The 27,351-nt window shown below is 47.3% G+C and overlaps 1 protein-coding gene across 4 annotated transcripts in view; it reads right to left on the reverse strand.

Annotated features, from left to right (window-relative positions):
* The window catches only part of TET3 (tet methylcytosine dioxygenase 3), a 99,113-nt gene that overhangs the window by 27,888 nt on the left and 43,874 nt on the right, over nt 1-27,351 (reverse strand). For all 4 annotated transcript variants that reach the window (XM_045978739.1, XM_045978743.1, XM_045978742.1 and 1 more), the window contains exons 3-4: nt 20,590-22,723; nt 3,745-3,835 (exon numbers count right to left, since the gene is read on the reverse strand). In XM_045978739.1, coding sequence (XP_045834695.1) covers nt 3,745-3,835; nt 20,590-22,723 — 2,225 coding nt within the window. The remainder of the gene's footprint in view (nt 1-3,744; nt 3,836-20,589; nt 22,724-27,351) is intronic.

Below are 27,351 nucleotides of genomic sequence, written 5' to 3' on the forward strand. Positions count from 1 at the left end.
TGCTTAAAGACAACCATTCAACTCTGGATCTGGGTCTTTTTTTTTTCTTAAATGTCTCACTCCCTGGCCTATCATTAAGATGATACTCTAGAGGGCGCCTGGGTGGCTCAGTGGGTTAAAGCCTCTGCCTTGGGCTCAGGTCATGATCCCAGGGTCCTGGGATTGAGGCCCGCATCGGGGGGAGCCGGCTCTCTGCTCAGCAGGGAGCCTGCTTCCCCCCTCTCTCTATCTGCCTCTCTGCCTACTTGTGATTTCTGTCTGACAAAAAATAAAATAAAATCTTTAAAAAAAAAAAAGATGATATTCTAGAACATCTAGATGATGTTCATCCCCATAGATGAACTCCTAGACCCTCTAGCAAAGTCTGAAAGGACAGGCTGAAACCTTACTGAGGGATAACTCGATCATCTTAGCAAGTGATTCTCAAAAGGACCAGCACCACCTGGGAACTCGGGAGGAATGCAGACTCTCGGGTCCCATCCCAGATCTGCGGGGTCAGGAACTCTGGGGTGGGGCCGGGGATCTGTGCTTTCACGAGTCCTCTGGGAAACTCTGAAACCTGCTCAAGTTTGAGAACCACTGACCTAAAGTTGGACTTCTTTGGGGTTCCCTTTATCACACAGTAATGAGACCAGTTCCCCCTAAACTCAGAGGCTTTTGCCAGCACGGTGCTGGTTCTCTGTTTTTCGAATAAACACTGAATGAACTCCTAGGCTGCACAGAATCCCCTTCCCAGTTGGAGGACAAGGGACTCTGCAGCACAACCTTCTCGGATACGGGTTTGAACAACTGACTACAATTGCCTATGTCAGTGGGGACCTGGGTTCCCACAGGTGGAACCCATAAATAAGTTGGGAGAGTATTTTAGGATTTGCTTTTGACCTCCCCCTCCTTTTTTCCAAATCTTTACCAGAGAAGCTAAAAGCACCAACGTCTCCTAGATTTCAGTTCGCTTCTCCTTCCTGACTTTGGTCAACTTCTGGTGGTAGAGTGGTCCTGCAGAGAGAGGGTCGGATGGAGGGAGAGGTCTAGGGAAAGAGACAGCCTGGACCATTCACAGACTAGACCCCCAGCCAGGTGAACTAATCATTCATTCCTCTCCTTCTTCCACAAGAAAACTTTTTTTTTTTTTAATATTTTATTTATTTGATAGAGAGAGATATCACAAGTAGGCAGAGAGGCAGGCAGAGAGAGAGGGAAGAAGCAGGCTCCCTGCTGAGCAGAGAGCCCAATGCGGGGCTCGATTCCAGGACCCTGAGATCATGACCTGAGCCGAAGGCAGAGGCTTTAACCTACTGAGCCACCCAGGCGCCCCCACAAGAAAACTTTTTTTAAAAAAAGGTCTTTAAGATAAAAATACAGGTGATGAAATCAGAGTAAAGGGGGAAAAGACGGATGTAATGTTGGTGTGCAAAAATGCAAGCCGTAGAGTCTTATGTGTATTTCTGGGAGATGGGCCTAGAAAATTTCACTGTATGAGAAATCCAGCAAACTCATGAAGACTCCTTTGGGTCATGTCAAAAGGACTCAGGAGTGAACCTGACTAGGTTCCCATGGGCCAAAGATGAGAAATTACATTCCTCCTAATAGGGGTACACAAATGTGGCTCTAAGCTTACCAGCAGCTAACGAAGATGGAAACGCAATCTGTTACATAATTTACAAGGTCCTTAAGATAAAAATAAACCAGCTGCTAAGGAAAAACACAAGTATTCCTGGTCTTGACAGGAATTCCTCCCTTGGATCAGTTTCTGAAGAATCTACAGTTGGCTGTTATTTTTAAAGCAATGAGGGAAAAAAAAAGGACAAATCTCAACTTTATCACTATCTCCTAATCCTTGTTTCAAAACATGGTCTTCCATAACTAAAAGTTATTTAGAGAGCTGTCTAGAAATTTCGTAAAATTGTTACCAAGAAACAAACACAAACAAAAACTGTCCCAGATCAGTGTGCACATTGGAATCCCCTGTAGCCCTCAACCTGCAAACCACAATATCAAGATTTCCTCGGAAAAAAAAAAAAAATCATCACAGGCCAACCTGCTGGCTGCCCCAGCCTTGGCGCTATGACGCGTACACGTGTCGGCACACGGGGGCGTGCATGTGTAATGCACACCCTGTCTTAAATATTCTGTTCTCATGGACTCGGAGGTTCCCTTGCAATCAGGCTCAAATGTGCAGATTTGGTCTTTGATCAAATGCTTTTCTGATGGGCTACTTTGAATCTAAATGTTTGCAGATGGTGCAGGACAGTTAGGAGTCATTACAAGAGATCACAGTCCTCCAGCCATCTTACCACTTACTTACTCAGGGATGCCAGTGTAGCTTTTCAGGTCAAAATCATGTTCCCTGCTACATTAATGGCAGGATTCATCTGGCTCCCCGATCAGACGAAATATGGTTCCCAAATCTGTGGGAACGCCGAGCTACTCAGCCTTCCACACATCTGTCTGTATATGTACACACAAACATGTTTGTCTACATATATATACAATCTTTGCCGTTACTATTAAAATGCTAATGCTTGTTGTAAAATTTCTTGTGTAAAATTTCTACCAGTACATATGTGTATGAGACAGAACCCCTTGTGCGTGGTCATTCCCTATAAGCACAAAGTGCTCTCGAGACACGAATTCAGCTTCTCTTTGTAACTCTCCTACAGTGTATGTGTACTTCTATCAGCTCCGTTTTGCAGATATGAAAACTGAGTCACAGAGTGGAACAACTTCCACAAGGACTCAGCAGGAAGAGCAGGGCCAGGATTAGATCGTGACGTCTAGTTCCAGTATCCACACGTTCTCAATCTATTTTACCCTTCTGTACACTGGAATTCATGGCATTTCATATCTGCTTTGGACACGTACATAGATTTTAAAGTCTCTATCTATACAAACTGCTTAAAAAAAACAAAACAGCGTTGTGAAGGAAAAACCCTATAGTCCTGAGTTTGAATTCTAAATGTTAATGTAAACTGCGATGTATCTGATCAGTAATCAATAACCAAAAATAAAAACCCGACACATACCTCTTAGCTCTTCCTACTGAAATGGCCTAGAACCAATGGGCATATCTAGTACCAGAGTTTGTTTTCTAAGTACTTTTCCCCCAGGAAAAGGGACCAGGGCTTCTTGGGTAAGTGCGGAATGAGAGCCCCGAGCATAATAATACCACATGAGGAATGGAGAAAGCTATCAGACTCCCAGGACAGCATCCCAACGACTCAGGGTATGACCTGAATAGACACCCACTGGCCAACGAGGAAACATTCTATTCCTCCTAGTGGAGGCACAAAATGCCACATATGAAGTTGTTTTGAAAAAAAGAGAGAAAAAATGATCTGATTCCCATGACATCTTTGAAAAAAAGAGAAAAAATGATCTGATTCCCATGACATCTTTAGCTCCAGCTACGACTTTACAGGCCACAGCGAGGGCAGAAGGACACGGTAAATGATACTTCAAAAAAGCCAGCAGCAAAATTCAGACCTCGAGAAACACTACGGGACAGGGTCATTTCACCAAATTTCATCAATAAAGAGTAGTTCAAGAGAGAGAGAGAAGAGCCAGGGAGGGGAAGAGAGAGAGGGCAGACCTACGGAGAGAGCCCCGTAGTCGACCATCCACAATCTGGGTATCGCGACCTCCTTCCTGTTCGTCGTCCGGTATGAGGCAATGACAATGAGAGGCGCCTCAATGCCACGCTCTCTTAACTGCCCACCTCTGCTTGGACACCTGGGCGTCACTCACCGCTCCTCCATGAGCTCCCGGATAGAGGCTACCGTGGGGCCAGATCCCAGGTGAGTATAATACGGACCTTCATCTTTCTCCACTATTTGTTCTGCAGAGACACAGAGTAAACATTATTTGGAGGCATCGGTTCATAACATCAGTTCAGAAAGGCAAACCACCAATAGGAACGTTAACGGGCACATTACAAAACAGGAAATTCAAATGGCTTATAAACATGTGAAAATGTGTTCAACTCCTTTAGGAATCAGGATATGCACATTAAAATCACAGTGTAACACCACGGCACACCGGGCAGACTGGCAAAAGCTGAAGAATCTGGTAAAATCAAGTCAAGATTGTCAAGACTGTGGTAGAACCACTTCAGAATTCAGTCTGCCACGCTGTCCGCGTTCTAGACCGGGGTCGGCAAACCACTCTACTCCTAGGGCTATACACACAGGAATAAAAAATAACGACTCACTCGGATACTCGTAGGCTAATTTATGAGAGCCAAAAGGTGAAAACAACACAAATGTCCATCCATAGATGGACAAAATGTGGGGTCGCCGCCCAACGCAGTATCATCCAAACCCAAAAAGGAACGAGGTTCCAAAACCTGCTACAACATGGATAAGCCTGGAAAACCTGATGCTGGGTGAGAGAAGCCAGACGCAAGAAGACAGCTACTGCGTGACTCCACTTAGAGATGCCCAGAACAGGCAAATTCCTAGAGAGAGAGATTAGACTAGAAGGTACCAGGCCCGGCAGGGGCAGAGAAAGGGGACTTACTGAGCACTGCCTTTCTGCATGGGGGGATGAAAACGTTTTGGAAACAGCGGGACTGGCCGCATGGTGTTGTGAGTGTAGTTAATGCCACTAAACCATACACTTGAAAATGGTGAAAATGGCAAGTGTTCTGTTATATATATTTTACCACAATTTAAACAAACAAAAAAAAAAAAAAAAAAAAAAAAGAGGAAAGTACTGACATGCGGTACAAGGCAGATGAACCTGAAAAACAGGACACGTGAAAGAAGCCGGACCCAAACCATCACACGCTGCGCAGTCCCGCCCGCGGGAAATAGCCAGAACGCAGACTGAGGGCGGCTGGAGGCTGGGAGGAGGGACAGAGAGTGCAGGAACTGCGCGACGAGTACGGGGCTTTGCGGTGGGGTGATGGACAGGTTCTGGAACTGGACAGACGTGGTGGTTGTGCCCTGTAAATGTACTAAACACCACGCAAGTGCTTACTTCCCAACGGTTAAATTTTATGTTGTAGGACATTCTCTGCATTCATTCATTCGTTCACAAAAGGAACAAATTATTGAGGCACAGAGCCTGGATGAATTTTAAATGGATTTTTCTCAGTGAAAGAAAGGAGACCCAAATAACTATGTCATAGTAAGTAGCTTTTGGCTACTATATGTGGCTAAAAACAGAAAGAACTTTACACAAATACTATACTGTAATTGGTAAGTTTGTTTTATGTCTAAAGAAATGGGACAACTAAGTGCAATGTGGTATCCCGCACTGGTCCTAGAACAGAAAAAGGGTATTAGTGGAAACAACGATGAAATCCAAAGTCTGTAGTTCACAGTATTGTATCAACATTAATGTCTGATTTTTAAATGCACCATAACTATGTAAGATGCTTACATTAGGGGTAGCTGGATAAAAGGTATACACAAACTCTCTGTTCCGACTCTGCAACTCTTCTATACATATAAAATCATTAAAGGCTTGAAAAAAAAACTAGGGAGCGGGCCCTACTTCGTGGATTCTGTCCTAGAAGAAATCTTAGTTACATGCATCGAAACACATGTACAAAGATTTTCATAGCAACCTTGTTTCCAACAGTCAAAACTGGAAACCTATAATCCTGCCACAGTGGGATGGAGAAACAGAGTGCGGTACATCGTGCGATGGGATCTCTCTAGCAGTGATCGTGCGATGGGATCTCTCTAGCAGTGAGAACTGACAACCTTCTACAACATGGTTGAGCACCGCAACGTCACAGTACTGGAAAGAAGCATGGCAGAGAACAAATACAGTAAGATTACATTTAAATAATATTCAAAAGTAGGCTCCACTAAACTATACTGTTTAAAGACACGTGCAGAGGTGGTAAAATTACTAGGTTGAAATATGAAATGGCAGACATTCAACGGCTTTTTACCTACAAACAATGGTGATTTTATATGGTCCAGTCTTATTATAAAGAAAAACAAGAAAATCATTGTCACGAGTCAAGAGAGTGGTTGCCTCTGGAGGACGGAAGAGGAATGTGAATGGGACAGGGGCACAGGGGACTTCTGAGGAGCAGGAAATGGCCCATTTCTTGATCTAGGTTGTGACTACCCAGGCATTCACTTTATCAATTTTCACTGAGTTGTACGTGAATGTTTTGCGTACTTTCCTATACATGTAAGTCACAGTTCTTTGTATATAAAAACACTGTCATACCTCTTTTATGCAGAATGTTATGCTCAGCTTTACGGGGGATTCAAGATAGGATGATATCTAATTGTTGCCTTTTAAAAGTTGATGGTCTATCTGGGTAGATAATATCCACAAATAAGAAGATACCTAATGGCATTTCAAATCAACGGGGAGATTCATTTTTCAATGCACAGTGTTGAGACAACGGGGGAAAAGTCTGATCCATACTCAATACCTTACCCCCAAATGTATTCCAAAGAGCTGGAGAAGATTTAAATTAAAAAAAAAAAAAAAAAATGCAAGTTCTCAAAGAAAAACAATGGGAGAGTTTCAAAAATATCCATAGAAAAGGGAAATCTTCTCTAAGTGGAACACGAAATTCTAACGCCCCCGGCACATATATACGAATACTGATTAATTTAACTCAAAAAAGTTTATAGTAGTAACCACCAAAAGTCAAGCTAAAAGACAAATAACACACTGGGGACAAATATCTGGAATTCATACCAGACAAAAGGGTAATTTCCTTAAAATATCAAGAGCTTGTATAGCTAAATAAGGTCAACAATTCAAGAGAAAAATTTAAAAAGGATAGAAAGGGAAATGCAAATGGCTCAAACATCTGTAAAACACAAGAAGGTACCACATTTACCTTCCCGAGGAGTTGCCATCAGGGTCCTGTGTTGGTGAGAGTACGGGAAAACAGGCAGTACGCAAAGTAATTTAGCAATATGTTAAAATCACAAATGCACATGAGTCCATCTGACTCAGCAATTTCAAAGAATTTCAAATCTTCTAAGAACTCATTTCTGGAAATTCAGATACGTGCACAATAATACTTGTATACAGGAATACTCACTACCTCATTTATAATGGCAAAATAGCAGAAACCTCAATGTCCATCATGACGCATTATGTATTCCAAAGACACTGGGGCATGTCCGTATCATGAAATGCTAAGCTGTATCAAAAGGAATGAGGCAGCTCCAGATTTACGGACAAAACATGACCTCCGAGGTATTTTAAATGGGGGGCAAAAAAGCAAATTTCAATACTGCGCGTATAACACACTACAGTCAGTGTGCACATGCAATCACACATACACACTACGTGCAAGCAAAACGGTGTTTGGGTCACTACCCACACTAAAAATAAGTGTAAGAGCAAGTTTGTGCAAATGAGTTCAGTTGTGTTTCTGGCTTTAAAAACAAACAAGAAGGGGCGCCTGGGTAGCTCAGTTGGTTAAGCATCTGGCTCAGGTCACGATCTCAGAGTCGTGAGACTGAACCCCGCGTCAGACTCCACATGGGGTGTAGAGCCTGCTTAAGATTTCCTCTCCCCCTCTCCCTCAGCACCCTTCCCCTTTCTCTTAAAATAAAATAAAGTAAAATAAAATAACAAACAAGGAAAGGTCTGCAGAGCCTTCAGGCCACTATGAAGCTGGGCAGGTCCCGGCCAGGCTGAGGATGTTGATCTCACTGAACTCCCAAGCCCTTTGACATTTCCCTGAAGCCCCTCAATAAAATGGTTTGATCCCCCAAAAGAGTTTGCAACGGTGCATCCAGCCAATGAATTGGCCAGACGTGTCTGCCTCTTATATGACTTCTGCTCCTGGAGGCTCTTCGTCCCCCACTAATGTCCTGGGTCAGGCTCTTGTCTGAATTATGGGCATGGTCTAACTGATCTCAGCCCTCCTAGGTTATCCTTCCCAATTCCGCCAGTTTATACACCCCCCAACAAAAAAATCTGATCACACCACTTCCCCCAATGACCCCATGTTAGATAAGAGGAAGAACCCAAATTCCAGAGCACAGTCCACAAGGGCCCCACGAAGCCATCCGTGCACACGTCCCACCCTACGTTCGGCAGCGACCAGCACAGCTCCTGCCACCCAACTGTGCGATCCCTCCGTGTCTTCAAGAGGGTTTCCTCACTGGCAACAGTGCCTTCCCTTATTTCTGTCTTTGGAAAAGCTCCTCTTTAAGGTCTAGTTTAAAAGCCACCTCTTCTCTGAAACGCAAGGGCACTTGTCAGGGTCCACTTCCCCTCTGGATTCCCAGAGCACCCTGCAGACAACAGAAACATCAAGGCACATATCACCACCTGTGTCTGTCGTTAGCAAGGCACAGCAGAAAGAATGCGGATTGTGCAGAGACCTGGGGACCTGCGGCGACTGGTTACCCTCCCGAACTGTAATCCTCATGCCTTCCTGTGCACACCGCACAGAGGGCTCCGTGCAGTCTTTGACGCATGAGATGAACTCAAAAGGCAGCTGCTGTCCAGTCTCTGCCAAACAAATTGTGTGACTGTGGCCAAGTGACACAGCTCTTATGAGCCTTAAAAGCAGTTAAAATAACATTCCTGCATTACAGAATCGTTGATGATGAGATGAGCGGTAGTCACCTAGCACTGTTCTCAACCTATCAGTGCCTAAATGTTTCATGAATGAATGAATGTTTTCAACTAAAGGATTAAAAATGACTTGCTCCAAATATACACTATTCTGAACATAACACAGAGAGGATTGCAGAAGGAAGCATATGGAATGGGGGCGGAGGGAGGGGAGACCAGAGAAGGCTGGGGAAAGGAAATATAAGAATGTGGGTGTTGGAAGTAGTGGTCTGAAGCTCTTTATAGGCGCTAGGAGACTACATGCTATATAGAAAACAGAATATAAGAAGATGCCAGAACTTCTGGGCTCTATTCCAGCTCCTATTGTCGGGAGAAAAGTCAAAATAATGGATTGACTGCAGGATCTTCCACTGGAACTAGAACATAATGTAGCTTTTAGTGACTACCTTCTGCCCCCCAGTCAGAAAAGCTCAAAACTTACTGGCTTAAAGGCAGAGAAAGGGGATTTTCAAGGAGAAGATGCAAACCAAATCTTGGCCACTCCGCTACTGGGAAAAAAGATACAGATCCGAAACCAAGCCAGCCTCCACACTGGATGGTCAGGTTTCTCGGGGAAGGCCTCGAAAATGCAAAGGCAGACACAGTTCTGAGTGCCAAGCAAAAGCAAAGTCATTCTTTCCCGTCTGTCAGTTTACAAGGCAGCCCAGGGAGTCCTTCAGAAGCACTGTTCCCTTTAACTATATCCCTTTTCCTGACCTACATCTATAAAAACATGTAAGATAGATAAACATAAAGATAGATTTCCTTCCTTGATTATATGTTGATCATATGTCTGTATCAGGGAGAAGATATTCTGTGGAAAAAATTAAAACCAACTATGCTTAGTTATAAAACTACTATACATTTGCAAATGTAATTATTCACATGTTTATATATCCACAAGGCTATGTATTTCATTATATATATTTATATAGGCATGAGAAAATATGTCTCATTATATGTATACATATACACACATATACGTATTTATATACATATATACATGTATATATACACACACCTGTGTGTGTGTGTATCTTTTCTATAACAATGGGCTTGTACTGGGTTATGGTGCCAGACAAGTGACAATATTTTTTTTTTTAAGTTTTTATTTATTTATTTGGCAGAGAGAGATCACAAATAGGCAGAGAGGCAGGCAGAGAGAGAGAGGAGGAAGCAGGCTCCCTGCCAAGGAGAGAGCCCGATGTGGGGCTTGATCCCAGGATCCTGGGATCATGACCTGAACCAACAGCAGAGGCTTTAACCCTCTGAACCACCCAGGGGCCCCGACAATTGACAATACTTTGCAAGGTTGGGGTAATGTTCTAAGGAATGCAGTACACATTCTCAATCAGTAAGCAATATATGCTTCTGTTTTTTCGTAGGAAAATCAGGTTTATTAACCTTTTTTGGTGTTTAATGCTATTCATCTGAAATTCGATACATGAGTTTACCCTATTTACATTTATTGTCATAATATATGTCTGCTCTTCCGTCATTTTAAGTGATGTTTTCCATGCTGTGTCCTTGTTTTTTTCTTTCTTGTCTTTTGTTATAGGTTTTATATTTTCTTTTACTCCGTACCCTCGACGTGGTAATTTAGAAAAATCTATAGTATGTCTTTAGTAATGTTCATTGTACTTTTGCTGAGAAAGAAGTTATTAGCATCCTTACAATTTCTCCCACCTCCTCCTTCACTTTGTCTCCTGCTTTTTGTGGGTATCCTTGTGAACATTGTTTTTCCTCTCTGTTATCGAAGAGATATTTGATATAAAACAATTTCAAATATAAATAAATAAATTACCCCTGTTTTAGAAAAACAATGATCACAGTTATTTAAACACAGACTTCACATTTGAGTACATTTAGTGTCCCATCATATATAACTTCCCCAATCCATTACTTATCTGATTCATCTCTAGAAAATTTGAGTTCTTGTATATTTGGAAGTATTTTAATGAAATTTTTACATGTGGAAAGGCAACATAAGTGGGTACAGAATTCCCAGGTCAAACTTTTAATATTCTAAGAACGGCAATACACATCTCCAACAACAAAATCAGATCCACCATAAATAAAGAACCCTTGCCAATCAATAAGAAAAAGACAGAAACACAACAGAGAAATGGGCAGATGGCTTGCATGGGCACTCTATAGGAAAGTATGAACAGGTATGAAAAGGTGCTCAACCTCGTCAGTCATGAGGGAAATGCAAATTAAAGCCACGATGGGATAGACCTGACACAACAGCAGGAAGACCGCTGATACCACTTGTTGGTGAGGATGTGGAGCACGGCTGGCAGGAGTTTAAAGGGTCACAACCACTTTGGAAAACGAATAGTAGCAACCTAAGCTGAACACAGACAATTTCAGTCTTGGGTATATAACCAATGGAAATATGTAAGTGTATACCTCCGTGTTCCAAAAGACCTATAGAAGATATCTTACATCAGCATGATTTATAATAAACTTCAAATTGGAAACGATCCAAATGATCATCAACGGTCAAACGGATAAACTGTGGTATATTCACAAAACAGAACACTATGTAGCAACGAGAATGAAGGAGCAACAGGAACCGCTACACACACAGATGAACCTCACAAACACACAAACACAACACGAACAGAAAAAGTCAGAATGTGAGGGAATACATATAGATTTATGACAGGATACGTATGCAATTCAGGAGCAGGCAAACTGGTCAGTGTGGTTACAAGTTAGAAAAGTAGTTACATCAGGAGAGGACATGGCAGCCCTATGTGAAGGGCCAGATGGCATGTCAGGCTTCTCAGGGCATTGCTGTCCGCGGCGAGTACTCATCTTTGCTGATGTCGTGAAAAGGCAGCCACAGATAACACACAAACAAATGAGCGTGGCTCTGTTCCATTAAAGCTTATGGACACTGGAATTTGGACCGCATCTAATTTCCATGAGTCATGAAACCTTATTCTTGATTTTTAGGGGGGCACCATTTAAAAACATAAAAAATTGTCTTCGGCTCAGAGATGAGAGCCAGATTTGGTCTGCAGGCTACAGTGTGCTTTAGTGAATCAGGGGTAGGGGACTGGGCGTGGGGCTCCTGAGGGGCTGGAAAAGCTGTTTCTTGACCTAGTTACAGTTACAAAAGTACGTGCCTTTTGTAAAACTTACTGAGCTGTACACTTAAGGTTTCTATACCTTCCTATATGTCTTTCGATTAAAACAGTGTTTTGTTTTTTGTTTTTTTTAAAGATTTTATTTATTTATTTGACAGACAGAGATCACAAGTAGGCAGAGAGGCAGACAGAGAGAGGGGGAAGCAGGCTCCCCGCTGAGCAGAGAGCCCGATGCGGGGCTCGATCCCAGGACCCTGAGATCATGACCTGAGCTGAAGGCAGAGGCTTAATGCACTGAGCCACCCAGGCGCCCTAAAACAGTGTTTTTTAAAAGCATTTTTTTAAGCTTAAAAAAAAAAAAGAGTACGTGTGACTTAATTTTTCAGTTAATTTATCTGTAGGTGATTGTTCATCCTTGAAATTCAGTAAGTTGGTCAGGATCACGATTTGGCCATTTTTAGTCATTTTCTTTCGCTTCAGAAAAGTTTTCTATCCTTTGACTCTTGCCTTTGCTCAGTTTGTTCCAGGCTCTTCCCCGGTGAATGTTGCCAGCATTGCTGACAGGGAGTCGGCACACAGGACCCCTCCTCCGGCCTTTGGGTCCCCTTATCTCCCCACTCTGGCTAGGACCCTTTCTGTTTTCTTTTCCTGTTTTGCCATGACCTCCAAGTCCCTCTTCCTCACTGATTGGCTCTTCCTGTAACTTTGATTCCGCTTTTTCCAGCTTCTGGTGCAGCTGTGTGTGCTGTGTGCAATGGCCTGCTTCTGGAATTTAATCTGTACCTCGTGCAGCTTCTCCGCAACGTCATTCTAGCCCCTCATCTTTCACTTCCTGTTTCAAAGGGAACTTTTTTGGTTCAACTTCCTTGACGGCATATATCAGTTCTTCAAATTTTTGTTTTCTCTAATGTAAGCTTTCATTCTAAATGTTATATATCAATCCCTCTACGTTCCCCACAGAATCTGACTGGATGGCATGTGCGACTGTTTGTTTGCTTATCAATTAATCTTTCCATGGCAAAGTTTATCTCTAGGGTTTCTCCCCTTTGGTACTACATTTTGGACTGGACAGCCCTGTGTTGTCATGTTCTGTGTATCAATCACTGGGGAATACTTAGCAGCATCTCTGCCCTCCACCCACTAGATGCCAGTCGTACCACACCGGTTGTTACAACCAAAACTGTCCTCACACATTGCCAAATGTCTCCCGGACAGAAGAAGGGCAAAAGAGCCCATCATTGAAAACCGCTGGTCTACTCACCTGTCCCACAGAGGATGGGTGGAAGGTCCTGACTCCTTCACCTGCACCCTGTGCAAATTCTTCCCTTGGAAATTAAGCTCAAGAACTGGATGGTGGAGAGGTTTCAACTATTAGTTCAAAAGCTCAGCAGCCTGAGGGGGCACTGGAGGAATTGGGGCTGGCTGTGGACTGTTACAAGTAGGAAATTTCATCTTTGGGCACTCTGTCTGTTGGGGCCAACACCTCTGAATAAGGACAGATGTATGTTTGTATGTTGGGGGTTGGGTTATGCTCTGTCCTAATGCTAGGATACTGGTTTATTTCCTCATTTGGGAGTGAGCGGGTCACTGTGATAAGTTAACATCAAGTTAAAATAAAGCCCCACAGATTGCAGGATTTTTGTTCGGTGGTTCAGCAAATACTTCTCTGTGCACAATGGCCTTTATTTGGTGCTGCTGGCCCTCAGCTAAAAAGCTGGCTCCTAGGATATGGTTTCCAGGCCCTCCAACCAACTGAACTCACCTTATACCTCACCCCCATCAGAAGCTAGAATAGGGAGGGGAAGGGGGCCTGTCTGCACTCCCCACTTTCCAGAGAGCATGCTCTCCAGAAGGGAGGTTCCCAGCCTATCTCTCCAAGCTTCAGTGTCCAAGAGTCCGCTACTGTTTCTCCCCACACTGCGAGCTGTATACCCTGCATCATCCTTTGTTTTAATTCAACTCTCTTAAGCTAGTGGACAGCCCCGAGAATTCATGGTTTAAGATTGGGGCTACTTCCAAACTTCAGTGGATGAATTTTCACCTCTGTTTTGGTTGTTGTTCCTTTCACCAGGCTTCTAGAAAGGGTTCTTTGGCTATCTTGCTGTTAAGTCACCGATTCCCCTGCTAGTCCCCAGTGGGGTGTGTCTTCCTCCTCTATAGAGGGAAAGAGCAAGGGAATTGCTCAACTCTCCTTGAAGAAAAATCTGCTTTATGTCTCACTTTGAGCAGCTGGAGCAGACAGAAGTGATTTCCCCTCCTAAAATACACAGTAGGAAACTCTGGGGCAGAGCTCAGGAGAGAAAAATCCAATTTTTGAGGAAAGTGCTGGTTATGCGGCTCAAGGTGCTTTTCTTCGCCCTGTGCACATAATTTTATGCTCATTAAGACAAAAACTATGCTCCGCTCTACTTCTGCACTAGGCGAGGGAGAGAATGAAATGTATCCTTTCTGCTACCAGCAAGAGACACCAAACACAAGAAACTACCCATGACTGCCTAACAGCAAGAAGGACCCTTAATTTCTAAGTGAACCTCCCATCTTCTCCCCCCACCCCACCCGGTCTACAAGAGACTAAGGCACCCACACTTTCCCAGTGGGAAAGATGACGGCCACGGAAAGACATGGGAGCAAAGGCCGAGGCACTTTTCCTCTTTTTGACATTAATAGAGACAACTGATAACTGGTATAATTAATGCATAGGAGTCAAGATCACACTAGGGTTTTATGTACCAGTCTTCTTTTTCCGAACAATCCTATACAAAATGCTCAGTTTCCTAGTCCCATTTCAGTGGACTTCAAGCTGAACAGTTCAGGCTTATATTAACTATTTAGACTCTATTTCCATGACAGTCAATCACCAGCTGCTAGCTCGTTGCCTCCTGGCAGGCATAAAGCCACACAGTGGGTAGGTAGATGGTTGGGCCCTACCCTGGATTAGGTGTGGTAGATGAGTTTTTTAAAAACTAAAATCAAAGGTCAGCTGCCTGTGAGTCCTTGGGTAGCGTGCCAGGCCTGCTGGTAGTGGACACAAATACTTTTATAACAGGGGCACACTCACTGATGACAAAGGTTAAAGGGAAGGAGATCTTGCCTAAACTCATCTGATATCTCTGCAGAGTTTAAATGGGGAGGCAGAATAAGGTTGACCAGTTAACCAAAAAATAGGAAGCACACCTACCAGAATGCTCAGCACCAGTCTAAATGTTCTAGAAATACAACATTCAGTTCCCGTTCCTAAGGAACCTGGGATTCAATCGACAAGACAACCGCACGCGTAATAACAAATTGTGTCAGACAAAGAAGAACCCAGCATTGAATCCTGACGCTTCTCCGGAACTGGGCTCTCAACACTTCCAGCCTCCCAGCTCTCTGCTGATTCTTTAGCCTTCCCCAACCTCAATGTCTTCCCACATCTCTTCCACACTCTCCTTCACAGTCTCCTGTTTGAGACCCTCTAAATGCTAGTGTGCTCCCTTCCTGGGCCTCTTCTCGATCTACACGTTCAGCCTGGTGGAATGATCGTAATTGAAACATCAACTACCATCACTTTGTTCTAGAACCTCTAACGCACAGACCCACCTCGATGCATAACCTTCAGGTCCCACAGATATCTCAAAGGCTGGATGTCCAAACCTGCTTCTTTCCAAGGATTCTGGATCCAGGTAAATGGCACTACTGTCCGCCCCAGTCACCCCACCTGGAGCCCCAGGAGCCACCTGACATGCTGCTTCTTCCTTTACTCCTACAGCCAGCAGTCAATTCTTTTTCCTAATCTTTCTCTTATCCATCCACTTCTCTCCTCCCTCCCACTCAATGTCATTCTCTGAGTTCAGGCACCCATTATTTCTCGCCTGAACCACACCTCAGCTTGCAAACTGGTTTCTCTGCCTTCAGTATCACCTGTTTCCCCTGAAGCTCTCCTGTCCCGCCACTCCCAACCTTTCCTCCAATACACCAGTCACACCAGAATTACGTGCATTTCCCCATGTTTTCGCACCACTACAGCTCCGGCTTCGTGAGGTTTTTCATCTCCACGATCTTCATGTCCCTTTGCCTGGAACACTCTCCCTTCTTCCTATTAATCCATTAAACTTCTCACCTCAAACATCACCTCCTCCAGGAACTTCTTTCTGATACCCTCCCCAAAGTCAGATTCCCCATCTTTATGCTGGGATCCAAATAGTCTCTTGTCCAAAAAAATATTTAAAACACATGAAGTTCCTCTTCATCTCAAACTGAATGAGAGGCAGGGGTGGGTGGGAGGGTACCTTCTCCTAAAAACTATATGAAATAGACTTTCCCTGACTGTAAACAGAGGTAAGTCTCTGTGTCCCCCATTCAGATCCCAAGGGCACTGTTACCAGCCATATCTGCTGGACAACAGCTCCCTTTCACCCAGACTTTCACCATGCTCCAGGCAAAAGGACTTTTTTTTTGTTTTGGCCTCTGGCTATTTCTTTAAGGTAGATGATCAACTGAATAAAAATGTCATTCCTATGAAGGTGCCTCCTAAGATCTGTCTCCCAATCTGCTTTTCCTATGGTCTAATGTCTAAAGCTGTCTGTGGGATGCTCCTCAGAGACAGGGGGACAAGACTCAAAAGTTAATCCAAACCTATTTCCTCAACTGTAAAAGGATGAGCAGATGACCTCCAAGGATGCGTTCCCACTAAAAAGCCACCTGAACTCATTCTCTGTCCTAAGCTGGCTCATCGTGTGAACCTCCCCATTTCTAGGAGTAGTATTTTATCTCTTCCTAGTCATTGCTGCTCACTGTCCCGCCTCTGGCAATGGTATTACAGAATGGTTAAGGGGATCTCTATTGTGTGCCACGAAGTATTAGCAATACATCAATACTCTCTTCCTCCAATAATCTAAAATAAAACTTCAACTTGTAAGTTTTCCCAAACCTGGACATACCATACTACCTTCTGGAGAAGGGCACTTCCTTTCACGTCTTCTAAATTTATTTCTTTGAAGCTTCAAGAGGTGCCTCTAATTCTAGTATTTCAAGATTTGGAGAATAAGTCCATATGAATGCTATCCATCCCTTCAGAAACTCAGTCTTTATACAAGGGAAAAACAGTGCTCTTCGTATATGGGTTTTTGGTTTGTCGGTGAAGCCCACATTGGCCAAAATCACCAATTTGGCAGAAGTCACCATATTGAATATTAAGTTTCTTTTGCTGTGCTATAAAACCCTCCTATGCCTTTATAAAGTTGTTCATTATTAGTGCATGATGGCATCTCCGAATCTCATTGTCACTTCTATGGAAAATTCTTCCTCAAAGTGACCTGCAATCCGCACCTCCCTACCTACCACTGTTGAGAGGATGAGTTTCTCGAACATGAGACGGTTCCCATCTGACATTAATGCCAGAGTGAGCAGCCTTTACTCCTAACCCTTGTCCTGAGCCCAAGTTCACAGAGACCAATTCTGCCATACTGACTGATGGAAGCAACTGTCCAGAGGCGGGATCTCTAGATACTTCCGGAAAAACAGGATGGCTCTCCCTAACACGAACTCCAGCACCTCAAGAAGCTGGCTGCAAGTGAATCCCATCTTTCTTGCCCTCTTCACTCTTAATCCCACCATTTTACAGAATAGGACTTCTTTCTCAACTAAACAATTTCAATCACAGTATGGTGTGCTGGTTAAGAGTCCCGCTGCCTAGACTCGAATCTCACCTCTACCGTGTGCTAGACATGGGACCTGGGTAAACTACCGGATCTAAGTTCGCTTCCTTCCTCACTACGATGGCACTGCGGGCAGTACGGCCCTCACACAGGTGTTATGAGGATAAACGAGGTAACTGTAGAGTACTTGGCACAGTGCCTGGAACAGAGCAGGTGTTTCATAAATATTATTATTACTACTATTACAACTCTTCTTCTTCTCAACAGCTCCCCAACCAGTCTTCTACTGCAAGGTCATCACCCTTCACCGATCTGTCTTCCAGGCTATTTCCAGGATACGCTTTCAAAACATTTCTTGATTTAAAATACATACTTCATTACAGAAAGCTCAGAAAACGTAAGGGAAAAGTCACCCACCGACCAGAGACAGCCACTTTTGATGTATTTCTTTCCAGTGTCTTCCTTCCTTCCCTTCTCTCCCTCCTTACTGCCTTTCCTTCCCTCTTTCACTCCCTCCCTTCCTTCCTTCCCCTCCCTGCCTCTTTCTTTCTTTCCTTTCCTTTCTCTCCTTTCCTTCCTTCCTTTCCTTTTTTAACAGAGGTGAGATGGGGGCGCCTGGGTGGCTCAGTGGATTGAGCCGCTGCCTTCGGCTCAGGTCATGATCTCAGGGTCCTGGGATCGAGCCCCGCATCGGGCTCTCTGCTCCGCGGGGAGCCTGCTTCCTCCTCTCTCTCTGCCTGCCTCTCTGCCTGCTTGAAATCTCTATTTGTCAAATAAATAAATAAAATCTTAAAAAAAAAAACAAAAAACAGAGGTGAGATGATCATTTATGTACTGCTTGCGTCTACGGGCTCCCACCAAGCATGTCCCCATAAGCTAACATTTAACAACATGAGCTAGGCTCGGTTCGAGCTCTCTGCTCCGGATTGCATACGGAGCAACACAAACTGTAACACTAAAGGACTGGCCGTGACAGGTGCTGCCCACTGACCTGCCCTTCCCTGGCTGAGGGGCAACTGCGGCCAGCATCGCTGCTGCCAGGTTTGTGGGACGCCGACCTTCTCTTGCTCAATCCTCTGCTCACTAGCTTTGAGCTGACACCCATCCTCTGTAGGGGGACACAGACCGCCGCGGGTCTGGGAGCACCCCCATGCCGCTGGCCCTCTGTGCCACCCGCCGGCTCCCGCTGCCCCGAAGGCAGGGCTCACACGTTCTTGGGCCTGCAGTGGCTGCCCCCTCGCCTCTCCCCGTCCGGGTTCACTGCCTGTTTCAAACCCCAGCTCGGAACAAGAAAACATCACCCTCGGTAATGACAACCAAGCCTGCGGGTTCAGAGCACTCCTACCATCCAGCCACACCCGTGCGACCACACAGGTACCTGGCAGACGCCTGCTGAAAGGGCAACGGAGTACCTTGCGGTTTCAGCGGTCGCCTCGAGCACACGACAAAATCCTTCAGAGACGAACCATGTCTCCTATCTTTGATCCTTCACAGTAGTTAATACAGAGTTAGGAATCAATAAATGATTGATGAAAAAAGTAATAGCCAACACTGGGCTTCCTTTTTAATACATATGTTTTCACTTCTTTCTCTTGCCTTACTGCACTCAATATACCCCGTGACGGCTAACGCCCGGAGGGCTCGCTCCGCGCCAGACACCATCTAAGTGCTGTGTACATATTAGCTAATCTAATCCTTCCAACAGCCCTGGCAAGGGGATGTTATCATCATTTTCATTTTAGGCACGAGGAAGTGATGGAATTAGAATTCAAATTTTAAAAACTAGTTTGATCAAACATCATATCCAAATAATTGAATTCAATACCTGAAATATTTAGCAAGGACCAGCTATGGCCTATGCACGATGTAAGGTTGTCTTACACTGCAGGGGGAGGAATTCCTAACAACGAACTAAACACAAGGCAGAGCAAGCAGATACACACCAACGGGGAGAGAGAAGAGGGCAAAGGGAAGGGCCCAATTCCTATGATCAGAACAAGCTTCTCCAAAACGCTGAGAAATAAGGAGGCCCTCAAAGTCATCTCATTATGAAGATCCAAGAATGGACAGGGTTAGCCCTCTAAGGGAACCACATCTGGGAGCATCTGGCAGGACCCTGCACTTCTGTTCAACCCCAGACAAAAACCCTGGGGCCGTCTCTTTGTTCCCCCAAGTGAGTCCTTTTGTCAGGAGTACAGGAGTCTGGGGTAGCTGGAGTGGGACAGCCCAGCTCATCCTTACTGACAAGGACATAGCACCCCACCAAATCACACCATTGCCCCGATATTAATTTATTTTGACAAGCAGAGAATACAGACCTGGTTTGTATATCCTAACATCACAAGCATTTCAACACGCTCCTCACTAGCATTGATGTGCTTTTGGGGCAACACGTGAAAACACGTCTTCTAGGGAATGCACCATACACAGCAGAGAGCCATAGCCCTAGAGGAGACCTCGGCTTCCCAGTGCATCCGTGCCTGCCTAAGACAGAAGCCCCCGCGGAGCGGTCCTCGCAGCCTTGGCCCTGAGGGCAAGGCCCCTCAGCGCTTTTACCCAGACCACAGCCTCAGCCACAGCCTGGATGCCAACTGCGTCCAAACCCACGACTCAGAGGTCCAGGCTCTCGGCCTGCTCTCGGGCACCAGCACCACCCAGGTAGAGCCCCAAGGCTGTCCGTACCACACATGCCCTCCCCCACGAGAGGCCCTCTGCCTGTCCACTCTCTCCTCCTTGCCTGGTTCATGACATCATTCTTACAGGTTTCAGAAGTCTTTTGGAAGCACAAAGTGACAGATCATTCCTTGCTTTACAATCCTCAGAAGTTCGCTTATACTTATGAGATCAGGTCAAACTCCTGACCTTAGCTTGCTGGGCCCCTGTCAGATTTGGTCCCTCGCTGCCGCCCAGGCCACCTCTGGTTCAGACCCACATGTACTCCACCCCTCCTGCTCCTGCCAGACCCAGAGCAGTCCAAGTAAGCCTCACCCTCTCATAGCCACCCAGCTCAGGCCTCAACACAAGTACCACCTCACACAGGAAGGCCTCCAGGATGCCTTTGCCTCCCTCTGTGCACAAAGCACCCGTGCTCGCCTCCGCTAACGTGCTACCTACCACACAGCATCACTGGCCGCTTCCTTCGCGGTCTCTTCCACTAGTCGGTGCACTCTTTTCAGTGTCCCCAGGCCCCAGTGGCAGGGGCGTGGTGAGCACACAGCGAAGGTTTGCCACGCGACAGACAGAGCCTAGACACCCAAGCCCACCAGGACTCTCCTGTCCCTGACACCCAACGGACTTACCAACACAGTCGCAGGTGGGGAACTCGGCCTGGGCTCTCTTTGCAGGTGTGTCCAGCAGACTCTTGGTGGGTGTGTCCAGGTACTTAAGAGGTGACTCCAGGAAGCCACTGAGGGTGGGTGTGAGGGGGTTCTCGGCCTTGGTGGGTGTGGCCTCCTGGCCTCCCTCCTCCGAATGGAAGCAGGTGGTGGAGAGCACAGTCACAGACCCCGAAGACTCAATCTTGATTTGCTTGGGGGAGCGGGTAGAAAAAGGGCTCTCGGGGGCTGGGAGACATGTTGACTGGTTCTCGGCGTCCTGATTGGGCACGGATGGGGGGCCAGGAAGCCCAAAGCTATCCCCAAATTCAGCTTCAAACTGCCGGATTAGCTCTTCCAGCTTGTCATCAGCAGGGGCAAGAGGGCCGGCGGAGCCCGGCTGCAGGGTCGCCATGGGGCTAGGGGATCTCATTTCCTGAGTAGGGGGCAGCAGGCTGTCCCCAGAGGGACTAGGTGCAAATAGCGCAAGAGAAGGTTCTGGGGGTGGGGGGGCAGCGGAGCCCTGGGAAGTGGGGACAGGGGCCGGTGGCTGTGCCTGCACATCCTCAGAGGCTGGGGGCCTCAGCCCTTCCAGGATGATTTGCCGCAATGGCGGGAAGAGAGGCTGCGCTTCCCGCGGCCTGGACTTCTTGATCTGAATGGGCTTCCGGACACTGGGCTTGATCCCAGGGGCCGCCTTCTCGGTTCCCAGGGGACCTCCAGCTGGTGCCAGCGGCTTCTTCTTCTTCTCCTTGGGTGGTCTGTCTAGAGGCCGTGGGGCAGGTGCGCTTGCTGGGGCCCACCAGCCTGGAGCAGGCGGCTCGGCGGGCGGGGGAAAGGGGGTATCATGGGCCTGGTCCAGGAAGAGACTGCGCTTATGGTGAAGGTGCTGCTGCAGGGCGGTCTGGGCCTTCTGGTGGGTGTCAGGCTCTGCGGAGGGTGCTGGAGCCTCCCTCTGGAGCATGGGGGATGGGGATGGGGCTGGGGAGGAAGAGGGTGCCTCTACCTTGACCTTGGGCTTGGAGGGCAGGGCCTCAGGCCGCTTGAATACTGACTGGATGTAATCACTGGCGCTGCCCAGCAGCTGCTCCAGTTCGGCCATGGGGTCAGGGCTTGGGCGGGGCAGGGGCCAAGAGCTCCTCGGAGTTGCTGGTGGGGTGTCGGTGCCCCAGGCTTCAGGAAACTCGGGTCTAGGAGTTGCCGGAGGGAAGGCGGGGCTGTCAGGAGTGAAGGGTGCATGCTCTTCAGCAGGGACCACAGGCCATGAGGGGGCCCGGAGGTAGGACTGGGGGGACCGGAAAGGGGCAGGAGGGGACAAGGCCTCAGGGAGGGGGCAGGAAGCCTGGGAGGTAGAGTGGGAAGGCTGAGGGAGGGCAGAGGAGAGCTGGGTGAGGGCCTCGATGGCGATGGCCGTCTGCAGGCTGATGTTCTTCTCCTTCGCGATGCTCAGGGCACTCTGGGACAGGGGAAGGCCCTCAGGGGGAGGTATGTGGGGGACCTCGGAGCTGAGCACTGGCCTGGGGCTTGGCGCTGGGAGGCCAGCCTCAGCAGAAGGCAGAGTCCCTGGGAGCCCGGGCCGCCCCTCCGCGCCGTCCACGACCACAGACTTGATCTTCCCCTCCAGCCACTCGAGGTAGTCCGGGCACTCCGGGCCGTCGCAGTTGCAGCTGGGTGGCTTCATGCCGTGCCGCGCGAGGGCCAGGGCCGCCTGCAGCGTGTCCAGGTCTTCGCTGCCGGCAGAGCAGCCCTCGGGCCCCGACCGGGCTCCCCTGCTGTTGTTCCCAGCCTCGCGACTCATCTCACGGTTGAAGGTTTCGTAGAGCCGGGTACTAAGGGCCCCGTAAGAGGACACCGCTTCGGCCACAGCCGAAAAGGCCACCAGATCGTGGGCATCTTCCAGGCGAGCAGTGTGAGCTGGGCCCGGGGCAGCGTCCCAGTCGGGCTTCTGGTCTACTCGCCAAGGACCCCCAGCCCCCAGCAGACTGGGTCCGGCGGGTTCTCTAGCACCATTGACCGGCGCCCCTGAGGCGCTTAGCTGCCGTGAGTCCCCATGGTACACTGGCCCTGAGTCCATCTGACCTGGAACAGGTCCATCAACTGGGCTGAGCTCTGAGCCTGTCTGAAGAGAGAGAGGAAAAAAAGGAAAAAGATGAGCCATAATATTAGAAAAGCACTGTCCTGCTTCACACCACTCAGGAGGCATACCTAAACCCCACATTTCTTGCAAACTCTGCCCCGACACAGCTTGAACCTGAACTCATCTTTGTCTTCGTGTCTCCTTGCCCAACCAGCCGCACCAAGAGAAATGGAAGGCAGATCTTTAAGAGGTCCTAATACAGAATTCTGCTCCTTTTAGAGCCTAAGATCGATGGTACCGACGAGGCTCCCCAGACACCATGCATTTATTCAGGACTCACAAAAAAACCTCTAACTTCGAGGGACCAAAGTGACCCCGGGGCCATGCTGACTTCGGTGTTTGTCATGAGAAAGCTAACCAAACACCCCAAGAAGCCACAGACCATAAGTGTGTGGTGTGTGTGTGTATAGGGAGGGGGCGAGCAGCTCTGAGGAACAAATGCAGCCTGGACCAGAGATCAGCCAGAGCTTTTCAGTGGGAAGGAACCCACAGTTTTTTCTTTGCCTGTTCCTGTCTGCACTTAAGCCCTGGCCGAGCTCGGAGAGCTAGTGACAAGATGACATTCCCACTCCCAGCCCCAGGCAGGCCGGAGGGAAATACTGATTGGACACCACGTGCGTTCAGCCCCTGCCAAGCCAGTCACGCCAGTGACAAGCAAGCCACCAGTAGGCCCCAGATCCAGGCCTCTTCCCAAGCCCAAGAACCACACTATGCACCCGATGTCCAATAAAACACACAGACGGGGGAGGGCATAAAAAAGGAGGAGCCAGGGATCCAGCCCAACAAGTTAAAGGCTAATACAAAGATGTGAAATTCAGTTTGCAGAATTCATCCCTCTAGAAAGGAAAGCTCTTCCCCACAGTAGAAAGCAGGGCCAATAGACTGGGAAAGTCATCAGTGAGTGCTACAACTAGCAGGTGAAAGCTTGATGGGGCTCAGCATATAGAAGTGGTCTCAAGGTATCTCCACAAAAATCACCGAGTTACAACTGTAAAGAGAAATCTGGCAGACGCCACCTTAACCGACGATCAGAGTTCTCCTCGTCACCAGTACTGCGACAAACCTACATCCTGAGAGTTCTGATGTGATACACTGAGAAGGACACGACATCATTCACACAAAACTCCAGCCAAAACATATGACCCATCTCCCATTATGAGGAAACATCAGATAAAGCCAAACTGGAAGGCATGCTAGAAAGCACCTGGATTGTTGTCTTCAAAAATTTCAAAGACAAGAAAGACAAACATCTTCAGCTTACTGAAGAGACAAGACAAGAAAGGCATGCTTGTGAGTTAGATCACAGACTGGGGGAAAGAGCTAAAAGGCACACCAATGGGACATCTGATGCAACTGGAATATGGACATGGATAAGATCACACTGTGTCCTTCTCAGTCTTCTTGGCTTGAATCATTTTACTCTGATTATGTAAAAGAATGTCTTTGTCCTTAGGGGACACACACACACACACACACACACACACACACACACACACTCTCTCTCTCTCTCTCTCTCTCTCTGAAGTATTCAGGGCAAAGGAACATAGTATCTCTAACTTCATCTCAAGTGGTTCGGAAAAATGTGATATGCATACAAAAAATATACACACATAGAGAGAATGATAAAGCAAATAAAACACAATGTAAATAATGTTACTATGTGGGAGTCCCAGGTACTCTTCTTGCAACTTTTCTGGAAGTCGAAACATCAAGCAGATGGTTACGTTGCTACAAGTCCCCAGACTGGGGAAGGTGGCCATCATGCATTTGCTCCAAAGCAGTGGTGGGAAGGTGGGGCTTTGGGATCAGCCCCGTGGGAGAGGAGCAGAGACCCCAGCCTGAGGTTCCCACCTCATCCTCATCGCTGTCCAACTCTGGCCCCAAAGGACACTTATGCTTTTCCAAGTTTTGCATGTGCAGGGTTCACTGCCTAGAATGCCCTTCCCAGCCTCTGTGGGGCCACCTTGGCTTATCCTTCAAGCACCAGCTCAGAGGAACCTCCTCCCTGATCTGGCCAGCAGACCACCCTGTGGTTCCCGTCCCCTGATCTCCCATGGCACCCCGTCCCCTGGGCTCCCGCGGCACCCCATACAGGCCTTAGCCGCACTCTTCATCGGCCCCTGCTATCATTCCAGCAGCTGCCTCCCCAACCCGATTCGAGCTCCTTCAAGACAAGGTCTGCATCTTAGCCGCTTCTGTGCCTGCTGCCGGCAGCTGCTACTCACACTCTCTCCTGGGGCACAAGGGCTCCCATGCCCCCAGGCACGAATGCCACCTTTCCCTGACCGTCTCTCCCAACCTGGAACTAGAAACGAGACCTTCCCTCTAGGAATGTGGCTGATCACCTAGACATCCCTTCCTTCCTTCTCAGAAACCTAAAACTACCATGACAACAAAGGCAATGAAGTCTGAAGTGGCCGAATTTTACCTGCTTGTGTGTAAAAGACAGCAGGAACACGCATAACCCCGAAGAAACATGACAGAGTAGCATGGACTTACAAAAACAGTGTCAGGAAGACTGATGCTGCAGGAGTTGAGGCTTCCCCAAAATGGTCAAGACAACTACAAGGATTTTAAAAGTTATTTTTGGTTTGTGAACAAGAACAAGGAAGGGCTAGGCTGGCGCTTGGGCCTTTGACTTCCCTGGGAAAGAAAATGCTCTTTTGACCAAAAAGAGAAGGAAGGGAAGAGTGGACACAAAAATGAGGGAAGGGAAGCCAGGATGGGTGGGGGGATTTTAAGAAATGCTACATTCCAGCTTCTCAGCCAGGGGATTCCACTAACACATTCCTCAACACGGGCTGGGATCCTGGAGGAAAGACACCATCAGGAGAAGGGGCCACCGGCAAGAAGAGAGCAAGCATCGTTCCAGACTCTGGTGCCTGGAGCAAGACAAGCCCCAGGAGGGTTCCTGAGAGGGTAACCGGGGGAACCACAAGGAGCCAGGTTCAACAAACGCCATCAACCCATCAACACCCAATGAACCTTACTGTTTTGGGTGGTAGAGTCACTGGACCAGGAGACAGGGAGACATCCTGTCTGACAGATCACAAACTCAAGGGCTGGGGGCCAAATCAGCCACAGACCTGGTTTGTTTGGCCTACACAGCGTTAGATTCTTGTTTATCTTGTCAATATTAAAATGTCAAATTTGACATGAAACCCAGATCGTCTTAAAGGTGCGCATTTCCACCTAGCAGACAAGCTGCGGCTTCTGCACCAGCCATCCCCGGCCTCACGGTTCCATGCTGCTTTCCCTGGTTTCCCTGACCAAGGCCAGGGGTCAGAGATCACTTGAATTGCCTGAATTAGTTATCACTTCATTCATGTTACTTGCCAAGCCTTTGCACATATTTGCATTTGTGACTTGGGTTATAGACGTTTAAATCTGCTAAGGCCTGCTGTGATTCCCTCCAGGGCCAGCGGTACAGGCTGGCTCGCCACGGGCAGAATGACCATGCTGAAACTCAAGTGGGGTAGCAACTTGGGTGGGGGCCAGGGGGGAGGTCTCTAGTGGTTTGCCACGGGGCTCTGTCCTCAGCTAGTCTTTCCTCTCTCCTGATACGCGCAACAGGAGGATGTGGCAGTTTCAAAGGGTCCTATAACCCAGGGTTTTTCCCCCAACTTCTTTACTACTATCCGCAGTAACAAATACATCCTATAACATGATCCATTACATGCTTAAACGTATGACAAGGTGGCAAAATACTATTTCCCCTTACTAGATACACAAATCCCTCCCTCCGTTTCTTGAAAGTTGCAACCTTGTAAGGCGATTTCACAGCCAACTAAGGAGTCCCAAGCCATAGCTGGACACACACGCAGCCAGGACCTGATTGAAGAGGACCCACAGCACAGGCAGCGATGGCCCCACTCTGCCCAGACAGTCCGTGAGGAGACACAGAGTAAGCTATAGACAGTGCAAAAGTATAGAGGTATGGGTCCCTTTAGGTTCTGAAGACAAAACTCATCTTTACACATCTGAAGTCTGTCAGTCAGGCACAGAATCAGACTTGTTTCAAGCACTCTGAGGGAAGGAATTAGAAAATGAGTAAAGCTTTAGAGAGGTGAACGTAGGCTCAATTTAGGGAAGACTGTGAACACTTAGAGATGCTAACGCACTGGCCCGTGTCCCCCTAACAAGCAGGAGGCAGCAAGTTCTTACCCATGGAGACTGAGAAGGAAACAAGGTGGGTTATCAGGTGATTAGTGGCAATGCCAGACGGAGGCTAGTTGAGAAAGGCCCTTTCAAATCTCAGTTCAGGAATGCCCCCGCTCTAAAACCCTCCAGGATGTCTCCCTCCCACTCCAAAGATCTTCCCCGGTGTTTGCTTTTTGTCTGGACCTCTCAGCTGACCTCCAGCTAGCTCCACCCCTGGGGACATGTGACAAGCCCACTGAGAGGCAGCTTGTCTCAAACAGAATGTAACTCCCCTCCCCACCTGCAACAATTTCCTATTCTGGACAGTGTTCTTACACTCGCCAATGTTCCTGACCCCAGCATCACCTGTGTTCTTCCAACGTGCCTCATCACCAGACCCCAAACAATTCTTAAACAAGAACACCTCTCTGTTCTATCTCCTCTCCCTCCATGCCTGCTCCCTAATTTGA

This window comes from Meles meles, chromosome 15 (genome assembly GCF_922984935.1).
Source record: "Meles meles chromosome 15, mMelMel3.1 paternal haplotype, whole genome shotgun sequence".
In the NCBI taxonomy this organism is placed as follows: domain Eukaryota; kingdom Metazoa; phylum Chordata; class Mammalia; order Carnivora; family Mustelidae; genus Meles; species Meles meles.